The sequence below is a fragment of the Mus pahari genome, chromosome 14 (genome assembly GCF_900095145.1).
Source record: "Mus pahari chromosome 14, PAHARI_EIJ_v1.1, whole genome shotgun sequence".
Taxonomy (NCBI): domain Eukaryota; kingdom Metazoa; phylum Chordata; class Mammalia; order Rodentia; family Muridae; genus Mus; species Mus pahari.
This window is the reverse complement of record NC_034603.1, coordinates 83,303,556-83,318,162: the sequence shown is the minus strand read 5'-3', so window position 1 is coordinate 83,318,162 and position 14,607 is coordinate 83,303,556. Positions and strand designations below refer to the sequence as shown.

The following is a 14,607-nucleotide window of genomic DNA, read 5'->3' as shown; positions in this document are numbered from 1 at the left end:
GACCCCTTCTGGCAGGTGTCATGGAGGTCACTGGGTCAGACCCCTTCTGGCAGGTGTCATGGAGGTCACTGGGTCAGACCCCTTCTGGCAGGTGTGACCTTGGGCTGCTTTGGTTGGTAGAAAGGGCTTGGCAAGTCTGAGGGGCTAGCCTTACCCACCTTGCCTGCTCTGTCCTCTGTTGGAGATGCTGCTGTGGGCACTGATGCCAACTCAGCTCTGCTTCCCCCTTACGGGCATGAAAGGAAGAGCTGCCCTGCAAGGGGCTGGTAACACCTCACCCTGACTGCCATGGGGACTGGGCAAGAGAAAACAAAGGGTCTTTGAGGTGGCAGGATCCACTGTCCCTTCCTCTGAGCAGAGGCCCTGTCCACAGCACCAGTCAAAGTGGCAAAGAGACCCACTGCACCAAGTGTTGGGTTTTCTTTAGCTTGGCTTAAAAGTGGCTAATGCATGTGTGAGTGGAGCTTCCTGTGTCCTCTAGGAAGTGCTTGAGCAACCATGGACACTGAGGGGCAGCTCCTGGGAACTAAGATGGCAGCCCAGTGTGGGTGGGTGGTGAGTGGCCAAGTCTGAAGGAAGCAGAAACAGCCTTGTAGCTCTGACAAGTGGAGTTGGTGGTGGGAGAACATTTTGACTTTGCCCTGAGATCAAGGGGAGAGCTGTGGCTCCCAAAAGCCATGACAGAGAGGAGAGAGTAGAAGAGAGTTACCCACGGGGTATGGGGAGGCTGTGAGCAGCACTGGAGTCCAAGGCTGAGCAAAGACAAATGAGCTTGACCCTAACTCCAGTGTGTGTGACGCGCCCGTTGTTGCTGTGTTACTGAAGTGTGGATGCTGAGGTGGACAGCAGGCATAGAAGAGAAAGGCAGCCCATCCTGGAAAGAATTCCTACACAGTGGTGGGGACAGGCACGGGAAGAGGATGCCTGAAGCTTCATGCTAGGAGCTTGTCTGGGACTGTCTTCCTGTGGCTCACACAGCCTTCTTCTTCCCGTGGACTTTTCTCAGCCTGCCTGTTGCTGGCACTCAGGTCCTTGAGCAGGCCCCTGCTGGAGAAGCCTCGAGACCAACTACACAAGGAATGGCGACTGTCAGGCCTGGTGTCACAGGGTATGTCCAAGGACAGGGCTGAGGGTGTGAGAGGTAGTGAGGCCATCCCAGGCCTCCTTCCATGGAGACAGACCGTGGATAGCTGTGCTGGGACCCAAGGTGGCTTATTGGCTCTGACATGCTCAGCATCTGTGCCTGGTCGCCTGATGACAGCACTGTCTGAGAAACATATCATGTCCTTTACTAAGCCACCAGTACAACATAGAGTGAAAGGCCAGCCCTGCACAGCTCCACCCAGACTTCCCCTTCCCTGCTTCTTACCTAGAAGCTACTCAACACACCCTCGTCTTTATGTCCAGGTCCTCCATGAGTTCCCTCATCTTTATGTCTAGGTCCTCCATGAGTTGGAACCAAGCCACTACTGTTCTCCCTGTAGATGACCCCAAGAGAGGAGCAGCCTCCGCCTCTGGGGACTTCTCCAGCAGAGGTTTGTTTCCATCTTTGCTTGGGGTTTAGCCCTGGGTGATGAGGATACCTTGAGCTCCCTTGGGGTCTCAGAAAGATGAGTGACAAGACACTCTCCCCTCCCTGACGCCGAGCGAGCTCTGCAGGCCTCTGAGCCTCCTGCTCTTTTCTCTGTTGTGACTTTCAGAGCCTGCAGTTTACATTCCGCACTCCCAGGAACCCACGGGGCTCTCTGTGCCTATCCAGGTAGGGAAGGTGGACAAACAGGTATAGGCTGTGGACCCAGAGAACTTTTCTCCCCTGTTCAGAGGCCACCAAGGACCTGGACGTGACACTCTGCTAGAGTATACAGCTGTATCCAGTAGGACATCCTCCCCCAGTAGCCCTTGCCTGAAATTTAGCCTCACTACTCCCAAGCGAGCTGGAGGAACTCAGCCAGCATCAGTGGGGGACTGGAGACAGCAGCTATGCTGGAGCAGCGTGGACTGTTCCAGTGAGAAAGCATCAGTACGGGCTTGGCATGGAAGTGCACTCTTGAGGCAGGAAGAGTACCATACATCTGAGGTCGGCCCAAGGCTACATTGTGAGTTCCAGCCCAGCCTGGCTTCAAGAATGAGGGCTGCTGGTTACTCCCTAGAGGAAACCTTGCCTAGCCCACCTCCAGTGCCATATATCCTCTAACAAGGCCACATTGACTCCAGCAAGGTTATGCCTTCCAATCCTTCCCAAACAGTTCCACTAACCATGGACCGAGTATATAAATATATGAGCCTTTGGGAGCCATTCTCATTCCCGAACCACCGTGCCTCATTACACACCCCTGTAGTCCTAGTCCAGAAGACTGAGGTAGGAGACTCAAGTGTGACGCCAGCCTGGGCTAGGCTATGGTTTCCTGCCAGGCCAGCCCTCACCACAGAGTAAGATCTTATCTAGAGAGAGAGAGAGAGAGAGAGAGAGAGAGAGAGAGAGAGAGAGAGAGAGAGAGAAGTGTAGATGCCCTGACTTCCCTGTCTCTGCATCTTCCTACTGCATCAGCCAGGAATGTCACACCTGACACCCAGGCCTAGCAGGTATGATAGCTAGGAATATGTCCCCGGGAAACAGTGGATGAAGTGCAGCTTATTGGAATCAACTGTCAACATAGGCCTTTAGGCCCAACGTAATGGGCCAGGGTCAGAAGCTTTGTCATAACTGAGGCCTCAGACGTCTCCTCACTGGGGAGGATGGGAGGGTGCTCGGTTTCCTGACTGGAGCTCAAAGGAGCTCCAACTGCTTCCCTGCAAGGCAGTGGACTCGCCCGGGTCCTGTCCTGCAGGAGCCACCTGGAACAGATGGCCATAAGCAGAGGACTTGAAGGTGACGAAGCTCGGCAGGAGTCCTGTCAACTCCACCTCGGAACAGCTCTCATCCTTTCCCATAGACCCTCCTCCCAGAGTCCATGATGCAGAGTCTGCTGCCAGGCTCAGGATACCAGAAGCAGCTCCTGGCCACCCAAGGGCAGCTTCAGAGCAGCACTGCCCAGCTTCAGGTTGAGCTGCTGCAGAGCCAGACCAAGCTGTCAGAGCTGGAGGCCCAGGTGAGAGCAGCAGGGCAGCCAGGACCACTTCCTTCCTCATGGGAAGTGGTCGGAAGCATCACCAGGAAGCAGCAGGGACTGGATGCACAAGCCTGGGGTCTGGTTGCCGAAGCATCTAGTACCATTGATTCATCTGTGCCTAGGTGCGGAAGTTGGAGCTGGAGCGGGCCCAGCACAGGATGCTGCTAGAGAGTTTGCAGCAGCGGCACCAGGCAGACCTGGAGCTCATCGAGGATGCACACAGGTACCCGCTGGCTCCAGCCTCGGTTGGAGTCTCCCCCCTGGACCCAGGAGCACGCCTTTGTGCTCAGTGCGGCCCTCTTGGTGGGTGTTCTGTTGACAGAAGCCGTATCAAGGTGCTAGAAACATCCTACCAGCAGCGGGAGGAGCAGCTGCGCAGAGAGAAGGAGGTGCTGTCAGCTCAGCATGCGTCGTATTGCCGGGAAGCTGAGCAGGCCAGGGCTGAGCTCATAGCCCAGCACCAGCGGCAGATGGCCGTGGCTGAACAGGAGAGGGACCAGGAGGTTGCCCGGCTTCGGGAGCTTCAGCAGTAAGGGCAAGAGGCAGGGGAGTGGAGGCGGGGGTAGCTTTGGAAGGACTGGCCAGATGACAGGAAGGAGCCTGGGCAGTAGGCTTGTGAGGGCTGGCTGGCGGACAGCAATGCCTGTGAGACCACAGTGTGGCTCTGCAGCCTGTGTACAGACTCACCCTTCCCTTCAGCCCATTGAGATAAAGGCTCAAGGCTGAGCACACCAGTCCACTGCCCCTTGTGGATGGGGTTCTCCCCACTCCTGGGAAGTCAAGCATGGAGCCTTTCTGAATGAGAAGGAAACTAAGACACCTAAGGGCTCGGAAGGACAGGGCAGCCCATGGGCCAGCACAAAGGGTTAGGCACGCAGCTTCCTCCTGCGCTGGGAAGTCGTCTTTTGCTGAGCGGTAGGGTGTCTGTGGCATGGAAGCAGCAATAGATGAGAGAGAAGAGCCAGGGAAACTGAGGCAGTGAGGCTGTGCCTGAAGGAGGAAGAGGGAACAGTGCTCAGAGGTGTTCTTTTCTTGCTCTTTGCTGTCATCTGTCGGGTGGTCTCACCCTGACCCTTGGCCTTCCTTGCCTCTGCGCCATTTCCTCAGGGCATCCATCCTGGAGATGCGCAAGGACCATGAGCACCAGCTGCAGCGGCTGAAGATGCTGAAGGACCAAGAGATCGATGCTGTCACCAGTGCTACCTCCCATACCCGGTATGTGTGCTGCCTGGTGCTGGTCCAAGGGTGTCCTGGCTGTCCCTGGGATGAGATGCTCTGACGATCCTCCAGGTCCCTGAACGGCATCATCGAACAGATGGAGAAGTTTTCCAGCAGCTTGAACACACTGTCCTCCCGTGTGGAGGCCTCGCACCTTACCACCTCACAGCAACGAGAGCTGGGGATCCGGCAGCAAGATGAGCAGTTGCGAGGTAGCCCTCTCTCTAACTGGGACCTGTGTGTTGGGAAAGAGGGCAGGCAGTGACTACCCCGTGCATTGCCTCCAGCTCTGCAGGAGCGGCTGGGCCGGCAGCAGAGAGACATGGAGGAAGAGCGGAGCAGGCTACAGGAGGTCATCGGGAAGATGGAAGTGCGCCTGAGTGAGCAGAGCCGGCTCCTAGAACAGGTGAGTCTGTCCTGATGTACAGGATGTCTGTACTTCAGGGCCACCTGGGATGAGCTCAGCCACTCTGCATTTGATCGTAGCCAATGGGCCAAGCCCGTGGTCAGCCGTTCTCTGATACCCACTCAAGCACACAATGGCCTAGGCCTATTCTTTCTGTCTCTTCCTGCTTCTGTTTCCACCTTAACACCAGACGTCAACTGCCAGCCCAGGGCCATCCTACAGACCCACCATCACTGGACTTCCCCTTCCTCAGACCTGACAGGAGCTGATACCTGTGACTCTGGGATGGACATACTCGCCTCCTAAATGTCCCTTAGCCCCTCCTGTGCAAGGATGTTTGAACTCCCTACATGTCACTCACAGATGAATTAAGTGTTAGTCTTTTTTGTTTTTTTTTTATATGTATGAGCTGCTTTGCCTTCAGAGGCCAGAAAGGGACATCATATCCTCTGCAGCTAGAGTGACAGACGGTTGTGAGTCACTCTGGGGTACTTGGAATGGAACTCTGCTCCCCTGAAGTGTCGGTGCTTTTAACTCTAGCCCTAAGGCTCAGTGTTTAAGGAAGACTAAAGTTTCCAAACTTCTGCCCTTGTACCTACGGAAACTGGGTTCCGCACTTGAGGCTGCTAGGTGATGGGCCAGCCTGGAGCTTCAGGGCAGGGCAGTCCTGAACCTTCTCTGAGGTGCAGTTTGACCTGAGGACTGGAGCCTCCTGATTCAGAATTGCAGGGGCTGGACCTGGACAGTACTCCCCAGTACCTGTCTCTCCCCAGGGCTTGTCTCTCCCCAGTGCCTGTCTCTCCCCAGCGCCTGTTTCTCCCCAGTGCCTGTCTCTCCCCAGCACCTGTCACTCCTCAGCACCTGTCACTTCACATTATTTTGGACATGAGGAGTTTATGACAGCATGAGAGAACAGCCTGGCTTGTTCCCAGAGTGGGGAGTCCACCCTCAGCCCTGCGCTGGGCCTTGCAGGAACGCTGGCGGGTGGCCGCCGAGAAGACCAAGGCAGAGTCAGCCCAGCGCACTCTGGAGGAGCAGAGGAAGATCATGGTCCAGCAGATTGCCATGGAGAGGGAGGAGCTGGAGAGAGCCAAGGTGAGACCAGAACCCCCCCATCCCCCCACCCCCCTGCTGCTGAGCCCACTGTTCCTGCCCGAGGACACTCACACTGCCCTTGCTGCCCCCACGCAGAGCGCCTTGCTGGAGGAGCAGAAGTCAGTCATGAATAAGTGTGGGGAGGAGCGGCGGCGCCTGGCAGCAGAGTGGGCTGAGTTTTTCACCCAGCAGAAGCTGAGCAAGGAACGGGCGGAGCGTGAGGCAGAGAGGGCGATGCACGCAGACTCCCAGCGGGAGGGCACCATCATCAGCCTGACCAAGGTAGGGCCCAGAGCCCAGGACCGCACATGCCAGGGTGCCCTGGACCCCCTCCGCCCTGGGTACAAAAGGTCCCTGGGAACTAAGGGCACAGGTAGGGCACAGCAAGCGTCCAGGAACTGGAGCCGTGGCCAGCAGCCAGGTATCTTGCCTTTTCGGAGGCGCTGTATGCATAGTTCTCTTATTTGCCAGCTGGCTCTTTCAGCTGGTTAATTCAGATATTTAAATGAGGAAACTGGTATTCAGGGAAGCCGGACAAGACAACTTGTGTGGCTTTGCTGGAGCCTCCAAGCTTGGCCCCAGGCTTCTCTGGTCCATGTCAGAAGTCCCTTGCTCTACTGTTCACTTCTAGAGGTGGGGGGGGGGGGCAGGTACCCCAATGGCTGCATAGACTTGGTGTAGCTGTGGATCAGTGACTACAGCAATGGCTCTGCATTCCGCAGGAGCAGGCAGAGCTGACAGTCAGGGCCTGTGAGCTCCGAGCCAAGGAGGAGAAGCTGGTTGCGGAGAGGGAGGCTTTGGAACGAGAGCGCCAAGAGCTCCGGCTGGAGAAGGACAGGTTACACAAAGCCAGCCTGCGCCTGCAGGCCCGTGCACAGGAGGTGGAACACATGAGTAAGGTGTGCCTCGGGCAGGGCTGCCTTGCAAGCCACCGTTCCTTCCAGCCGCCCCTGACCCAGTGGCCTCCCTGCAGGTAGCCTCCAAGAAGTATGAGGAGGGTGAGCAGGCCTTGCAGGAGGCGCAGCAGATGCAGACTGAGCAGCAGGGCCGGCTGCAGGTGGTCCAGCGACAGCAGGAGTGGCTGCAGCAACAGGAGCAGCGTGTGCACCAGGCAAGGTTCCAGTCCCCGCTCCGCTCCTCAGGCCAGCTTCCTCTCCCCCAATTAAGTCTGTCTCCTTGGTGTTGGCACAGGAGCACCTGAGCCTGGCACAGCAGAGGCTGCAGCTGGACCGCATGAGGCAGGAAGTGCCTGCTAGCCTTCCGGGGCTGCCCCCCAGGGTTCCGGCCCCAGCAGCCTCCAGCCTGGATGGTAAGTGACTCCAGGAGGATGGGACACAGCCCGGAGCAGGAACGGCAGGACCTCCTCCACCTGCTCAATTTAGGGACTGTGGGAGCTACTGGTTTGGGGTTTTGTTTGAAAATATGATCTTGCTTTATTGCAAGTCTGGGTTCACACTCTGATCCCCCTGCCTCAGCATCCCACATGCTGGACTACACGTGTGTCAGCTGTTGAGCCATCTCCCTACCCCTGCCTTCCTTCTTGAGGGGAGTTTTTTTGTTTGTTTGAGACAGGAACTTGCTATGTAGCCCTGGCTGGCCTGGAACTCTCTGTGTAGACCAGGTTGGCCTTGAAGTCACAGAGATTCTCCTGCCTCTGCCTCTTCCTGAGTGCGAGGACTAATGAGTCACCATTTCTTTCTGTTTGTTTTCATTTCTTTGGCATCTTACCTTGAAAACCAGGCAGGCCTTGAACTCAGAGTAATCCTGCTGCCTCTGCCACCCTGTGCTGGGATTACAGGTGTGCTCTGCCACAACAAGCTCCAAGTCTCCTCTCTTCCTTTTGCTTTTGGGTGGGCTGTGTACCCATGCACACACGGAGCCCACAGGAGACTCCTGGGTGTCCTGTTCTAGCACAGTCTGTCTTGTCCTTTTGAAAAAATGCTTCATGTGGGTTCTATGCCCACAGAGGCCAGAACAAGATGTCAGAACCCTGGCCCTACGGTTACAGGTGGTGGTGTTCTCCCAGGTACATGCTAGGAATGGAGCCTGGCTTCTCTGAAAGCGTCCCCGGGCACTGGGCCTGGTTCTTCCCGTGGGCAGTGTGGGTATAGGTCCTACCGAAAAAAGCCAGGCCCTCAGTTTCCCCTGACATTGGCTCCTACCTTTCTCCTCAGCTGTCCAGGCCCCTGCTTCCAGCACTCCTCAGTGTAGCCAGCCGGCTGCCGCGCAGATGCCCACACACCTTCTTGCCAAGCTGCTGCTGCTAAAGCATACAGCAGAGGAGGTGAGCATCCCCTGGGCCGGGTCTCACACCCATTCACAGCAAGCAGACTCTCTCCAAGGCCGCAGGAGCACACACGCTTGTTCATAAAGGGAAAGAAGAACGCAGACAGCCAGGATTGGGGGTATGGTAAATGGCAGGATACTTGTCTAGCTTCTACAGGGCCCTGATTCAGTCCCTAGTGTTACTGAGCTAGACCCTCAGCAGTTTTTCACTCTGTAGCCCAGGCTAGCCTTGGAATCCTCCCTCCAAGCCCTGGGATGACAGGTGTGAACCAGCACACACAGACAGGAGATCTTCTTTTTNTTATGAGCCACCATGTGGTTGCTGGGATTTGAACTCCGGACCTTCGGAAGAGCAGTCGGGTGCTCTTACCCACTGAGCCATCTCACCAGCCCTCAGTTTTCTTTTCTTGATACAGATTCCCTTTGTTCCCTGGGTAGAGTCAGAATGGAAACAGGGCCTCTGGAGTAAATGACTTTAACTATGTAATGCCCTGGTACTTCAAAGTTTTAGTTCAATAGGAGTTAAGTTTGTTTGTTTATTTATTTATTTATTAAAGATTTATTTATGTATGTGAGTACACTGTCCATCTCTTCAGACACAACAGAAGAGGGCATCGGATCCCTCCCATTACAGATGGTTGTGAGCCACCATGTGGCTGCTGGGAATTGAACACAGGACCTCTGGAAGGGCAGTCAGTGTTCTTAACTGCTGAGCCATCTCTCTAGCCCCCAGGACTTAAGTTTTAAAAATAACATTTCCTGCTGGAATATTATTATTATTATTATTATTTTTTAAAGATTTATTTATTATTATACATAAGTACACTGTAGCTGATTTCAGAGGCACCAGAAGAGGGTGTCAGATCTCATAATGGGTGGTTGTGAGCCACCATGTGGTTTCTGGGATTTGAACTCAGGACCTTTGGAAGAGTGGTCGGTGCTCTTACCCGCTGAGCCATCTCATCAGCCCGACAGGAGATTTTCTTATCTCTGGTCCATACTTGAAGACACTGGGGCCCAGAGACATGAGGTCATTGGTGATCCATCCCAAAGTTATCAAGTCCTTGCGAGACTGAGACCACAGCCTGTCTCACTCCATGCCTCAGCCCCACATACCCATCCTGCTCCCCAATGGAGGGGCTCCCAAGTGCAGGCTGGCTCCTCCAGTATCAGGAGTCCCCTCAGTGCACAGAAGTGCGCCCTCGTCTGAATCTGCCTCACAGGACCACGACTTCCTGGAGAATGAACAGTTCTTCCTGGAGACCCTGAAGAAAGCACCCTACAACATGGCGTACCATTCTGCCTGAAGATGCCGTGTGCCCCCTCAGTGGGCATCTGGCCTGGAGCTCTCACCCACTGCTGACCAGCTCCCACCTCCGTGAGAAAGGCTCCCAGCAAAGTACTGCACTGCCCAGACAGAGCCTGATTACAACTTTGTATGAACAGGGTATCTGTGTGTTCTTCCAAGGTGCTCTGACCTGCAGCTTAGAGGCAACAGGTGCCTCCCCAGGGAGCAGTGACAGTACGACCTTCTTAGCACCCATCATAGTAAGACCCCAGTTCATCACCGCCTTCCACCACAGCCACTGGGGTCTTTATGCCTGGGCTACAATAGAGGCAGGGACCTAATTCAGGGCACTCGGGTCATACACCATGAACAGCCTTTACTTTCGATGAGAGGTCCTCCAAATGGGACTAGGGAGAAGGGCCTTCTAGCTGAGAGAGTGGGAGGCCTGGCCAGGGACAAGGATGGCACTGTGCTGGGGCGCACCATGCCCAGATGGATTCTGGGACTTGAGTGTGTGTCCGGGCTTCACACGGCCCTTCATCTTGCCCTCGGGTAGCTCACGCACAGCCCCGCTACGCCCCAGTGACCAGCTAACTCAGCAGCAACACCGGCTTCTTTTGCCCCCTCCAGGTCCCCACCGCAGGCGGGGTGGGGAGCTGTAGGAACAGAGGAGTGTGTGGAGAAGCAGAGGAGGAAGGGAGATGAGAGCTAGAGACTCTGCCTGAAGTCTAGGAAGGAGCCCTGGGGCCGAGCTGCTGCTCCTCTGGTATGTGATGTGCCATGACCCTGTAGTAGGGGATCAGGAGACGGCCTTGGAAGGGAAATGATGCAGCGGACCTAGCACACAGAGAACCTGCTGTTCCTACATGGCAGCTTCCATTCAGGAGCACTTCCTCCCTTCCCACCTGAGAGGGCGTGTCCACAGGAGCAGGTGGGAAGAGGAGGGGCACACCAGAGGGTCAGAGGGTAAGGCATGGCTGCTCTGCCCTTCGGAACCTCTCCTGGAGGCACCTGAAACCTTGATATCTGACCCATTAAACTGTTGTATTCTTTCAAGTTCTGTTTTGGTTTTGCATCAAACCTGGGGCTGCACCCCTGGAGAGAAATATTCTTTCCCTGAGTTGCCCCTGCCTCCAATCTGCTATGTTCTTAGTGTCTGGAGTCTTAGAATTTGCCAGTGCCCCCTGGAATGTGTAATTATTAGAAAAGGATTGTCCTGGCCAGATGTGGGGGCTCTCATGTGTACTCTCTGTTCTCAGGAGTCTGAGGGAATGAGATTGCCAGACTTCAACACAAGTTTGAGCTACAGGAAGTTCCAAACCATCAACCTGGACTGCAGAATGAGAGGTGACACTCACCTTTAAGCCCAGCATATGGGAGGCAGAGGCAGGTGGATCTCTGAGTTTGAGGCCAGCCTGGTCTACACAGTGAGTTCTAGGACAGCCAAAGCTATGTAGAGAGAGCTTGCCTCAAAACAAAACAGAATACAATGTTTGCTTTCTGCTCCTGTTATTTGCTGGAAAACAAATTCAACAGAACAGCGGCCACCTCTGGAGAAAGCTGACCTATTGAAGTGGCCAGGCGGAGACTTGTGTCATCTTCCCCTTTTTCTCTGGCACCTTCTGGACACCTGGAGTGTTAATTCTCCGTTCTTGTCTCAAGGGTGGAAAGGGAGCTTCGGGGATTGCAAACCCAGCACGGAGTGACAAGTAGCAGGGCCAGGGTTTGAGTTGTGTCCAGGCCAAGCCACAGGCTCAACCACGGCTCCTGATGCCCCCTAGGGAGAAAGTGATATACAAGACAGGCGTGTAGGTCCCTGCCGGGACTCAGGCCTCCTAACACATGCGCAGTCCCACGTCAGACCCGTACGGAGACTCGTGGGTCTAAAGGATCAGCTGGCATTATGGGGCCACCTTGCATTTCTGCCATTTCCCAAAGGGAAAGGGGATGACTTCCAGCACATGGGAAGACAGGCAATGCAAAGAGACCCCCCCGAAACCTTGGTCTTCCTGAGGAGTGAAGCGAGCTTAGGTAGAGTGTGAGCTTAGCTGGCTGTGCGAGTGACGGGTGTGATCCCAGCACCCAGGAGGCTGGCATTAGGAGAGTCTGCAATACACTGAAAAGATTCTGTCTCATAAAAATACAAATAAAGCCGGGCGTGGTGGCGCATGCCTTTAATCCCAGCACTTGGGAGGCAGAGGCAGGCGGATTTCTGAGCTCGAGGCCAGCCTGGTCTACAAAGTGAGTTCCAGGACAGCCAGGGCTATACAGANGTCTCGAAAAACTATATATATATATATATATATATATATATATATATATATATATATATATATATAAAATGAGATGCCGGGCAGTGGTCATGTATACCTTAATCCCAGCATTCAGGCAACAGAGGCAGGCAAACCTCAGGATTCAAGGCCAGCCTGCTCTACAGAGTGAGTTCCAGGACAGGGCTACACAGAGAAACCCTGTCTCAAAAACCAATTTGAGGCTGTGAGCAACAATCTAGATGAGAGGGGGCAAGAGTGTGTCAGAAGACTGCCTGCTGGGGAAGGGGCAGAGGGCAGAACTGCACCTGGTGGCATGTGGGGCACTGGAAGTGCTCCCAGGGACCTTGACATGTGTCAGGAAGATGTGAAGAAGAATTCAAATATCTGACATGAGACAGGGTGGTGTCACTACATGCCTGTAATCCCAGCATTTGGGAGGCAAGGGTAAGAGAAAGAGGAGTGGATCTGAGGCAGGGAAACCAGGAAGAGAGAAGAGAGGGGAAACTGGGGTTTGGGATGTAATATACAAGAAAATAAAAAGGACTGTCGTGAGTTCAAGGCTACAAAATAAGTAAGTAGGCAGGGATATATAGCAAAACCCTAGCTCATTTAAAATTAATATTGCTAGAGCCATTGCTTCCAGGCAGGATATGCGTGAATCCTTGTTAGGCCTCTCAAACAGCTGAAATACAAGCAAGCTCCTCTCTTCAGAGCATCCCAGACAGGGAGAATCAGAAGGAAGAACAGGCTGCCTAGCTGAGCAGTCTCCACCCACTCGTGGAAACACCATGACTCCAGCAGTACGAGGGCGGAGTGAGGAGCTGGAGAGACTCATATAAGAGGGTTCAGAAACGCAAGGATAAACACCCTGCAAGTGTTCAGTTCCTCTCACACTCAGCAAGAACCCTTCAATACGCATCAACTCCTCAAGCAAGGCTCTGGTGCCCTGACCTGTGACAACACTTGTCGGACAGCAGCTGCTCACCATTGGAGGAACTAGAAGTGATGGTGAGAGGCTTAGCTGCCTGGGCGCTGTGAAATTTAAGCTGTGGCCATTTCTGCTGGATATAGAGACCTCATTGCATTTCACTGTGAGCTCGAGGGTCAGACTTCTGCTAGCAGAACAACTAGCGGTCATTGGCCTGGATTGGGCATGTCAAGACTTCCTGGAGAGAGCACTTCGGGGCAGGCAGGTCACAGGAGAAGACACAACAGCACTGCAGACACCTTGTGATCTGGGGAGAAGCTGAGGGAGTTTTAAAGCTTTGCTATACTGGAAACTTGAATTCCAGGACAGAAGGGCTGAGGCTGGGTCAAAAAGCGGTAGAGATCACTAGAACTGTTAACTGGAGACGATCAAGAGTTAACAGATACACCGAGGTGCAAATCCTCCTAATAGACCTACGAAGCGAGCACTATTATTACCTGTTTTATTCCCAAGTCTGATTCCACAATCCTCCTCCATCAATCCCTGTGTCGGGGGCAGAGGAAGGTGAGTGAGATCCCTGGGGTCAAAACCCATAGTTGTTCTTGGAGGTGCACGTATGTGCTGCCCCCTAGTGGCAGCTCTCGGTCCTGCGCAGTCCAACAGGCTTCTTCCAGACCTCTTAGGCTTTGTGCCAGTGGGAAGGTCCCAGGACTTTCAGAATTGCGTCAGGAGCTCGCGGCCGCGGGGCGGGGCCTCCGCGGAGGCGGGGCGTGTGGGGGCGGAGCCTCCCGCGGGGCGCGCAGGCTTCTCTCCGGCCACCTCCGTCTGGGTCCTACCGGCGTCTTTGGCGACCCGGGGGGGAAGATGGCGGCGCCCTGGTGGCGTGCGGCGTTTTCCGGAATTGGGAGATGCCGGGGCTTCAGCACCTCGGGTGAGTGGTGTGAGGTCGTGGAGCTCTTGGGCCTCTGTAGCTCCGGTCGCGGCCCTACGCCTGCGTGACGCCCCTGTCTGTGCCCGCAGCCTCCCTCAGCCGCCGGACACCCCCGCTCGGGCCCATGCCCAACGAGGACATCGACGTGAGCAACCTGGAGCGGCTGGAGAAGTACCGGAGCTTCGAGCGGTACCGCCGCCGGGCGGAGCAGGAGGCGCGCGCCCCGCACTGGTGGCGGACCTACCGGGAGCATTTCGTGAAGGAGACAGGTGCGGGAGCGACGCATCCTCCCCCAGTGTGGTCCCTGGCTGCCTCCTGAGCGAGGAGGAGGACCTGCTCGCCTCCCAGACGTGCGGTTCTGAATTTAAACAAACGTCCAAGTGATGTAGGCACGGTTTAATCTGTCTGTAAAACGGAGACTCAGCCGGGTGGTGGAGGCCCATGCACTTACTTAATCGCGGCGTTTAGGAGGCAGAGGCAGATGGAGCGCTTGACTTAGGGGCTAGCCTAATCTACACCGTGAGTTCCAAGACAGAGTACGCGAAACACCCTGTCTTGGGGATGGAGGTGGTAGTATGGGGCATAAGATGCACTGTTTGGTTTTTTGGGTTTTGTTGTTTGAGATAGGGACTTATTAGCCCGAGGTGGCCTTGAATGCCCTGTAACTGAGGATGACTGAGGATTGCCTTGTTCCGCCTCCCAGTCACCTGGGAGTGCAGCTGTGAACCACCACGGCCTGGCTAGAGGCTAGGGCCTCACTATATAGACCAGGCTGGCCTCAGCCCACAAATCCACCTGCCTTTCTTTGCCTCCCAAGTTCTGAAATGAAAAGCATTTGCCACCAGCTGGAGTCCCATTTCTTTTGTTTTGTTTTGTTTTTGTTTTTGTTTTTTCGAGACAGGGTTTCTCTGTGTAGCCCTGGCTGTCCTGGAACTCACTTTGTAGACCAGGTTGGCCTCGAACTCAGAAATCCGCCTGTCTCTGCCTCCCAAGTGTGGAATCCCATTTCTTAAATCTGCCTGAAACTATAACTAACTCTACCCAAGACTTAGGTGTATGTTCATAACCACCT

General features: G+C 54.8%; 2 protein-coding genes across 6 annotated transcripts in view; both read left to right on the top strand.

The window, feature by feature from the left end:
- Fbf1 (Fas binding factor 1) overlaps positions 1–10,433 on the top strand; it is a 26,750-nt gene extending 16,317 nt beyond the window's left edge. For all 5 annotated transcript variants that reach the window (XM_029546340.1, XM_029546339.1, XM_029546338.1 and 2 more), the window contains 16 exons: positions 1,007–1,108; positions 1,441–1,535; positions 1,701–1,759; positions 2,934–3,089; positions 3,233–3,333; positions 3,433–3,639; positions 4,218–4,325; positions 4,401–4,540; positions 4,616–4,734; positions 5,707–5,829; positions 5,926–6,111; positions 6,552–6,728; positions 6,803–6,940; positions 7,021–7,138; positions 8,004–8,113; positions 9,339–10,433. In XM_029546340.1, coding sequence (XP_029402200.1) covers positions 1,007–1,108; positions 1,441–1,535; positions 1,701–1,759; positions 2,934–3,089; positions 3,233–3,333; positions 3,433–3,639; positions 4,218–4,325; positions 4,401–4,540; positions 4,616–4,734; positions 5,707–5,829; positions 5,926–6,111; positions 6,552–6,728; positions 6,803–6,940; positions 7,021–7,138; positions 8,004–8,113; positions 9,339–9,422 — 2,023 coding nt within the window. In that variant the 3' untranslated portion in view covers positions 9,423–10,433. The remainder of the gene's footprint in view (positions 1–1,006; positions 1,109–1,440; positions 1,536–1,700; positions 1,760–2,933; positions 3,090–3,232; positions 3,334–3,432; positions 3,640–4,217; positions 4,326–4,400; positions 4,541–4,615; positions 4,735–5,706; positions 5,830–5,925; positions 6,112–6,551; positions 6,729–6,802; positions 6,941–7,020; positions 7,139–8,003; positions 8,114–9,338) is intronic.
- Positions 10,434–13,383: 2,950 nt separating this feature from the next.
- Mrpl38 (mitochondrial ribosomal protein L38) overlaps positions 13,384–14,607 on the top strand; it is a 7,160-nt gene continuing 5,936 nt past the window's right edge. Inside the window, exons 1-2 of the mRNA XM_021212920.1 lie at positions 13,384–13,535; positions 13,625–13,804. Of these exons, the coding sequence (XP_021068579.1) occupies positions 13,469–13,535; positions 13,625–13,804 (247 nt within the window). The 5' untranslated portion in view covers positions 13,384–13,468. The remainder of the gene's footprint in view (positions 13,536–13,624; positions 13,805–14,607) is intronic.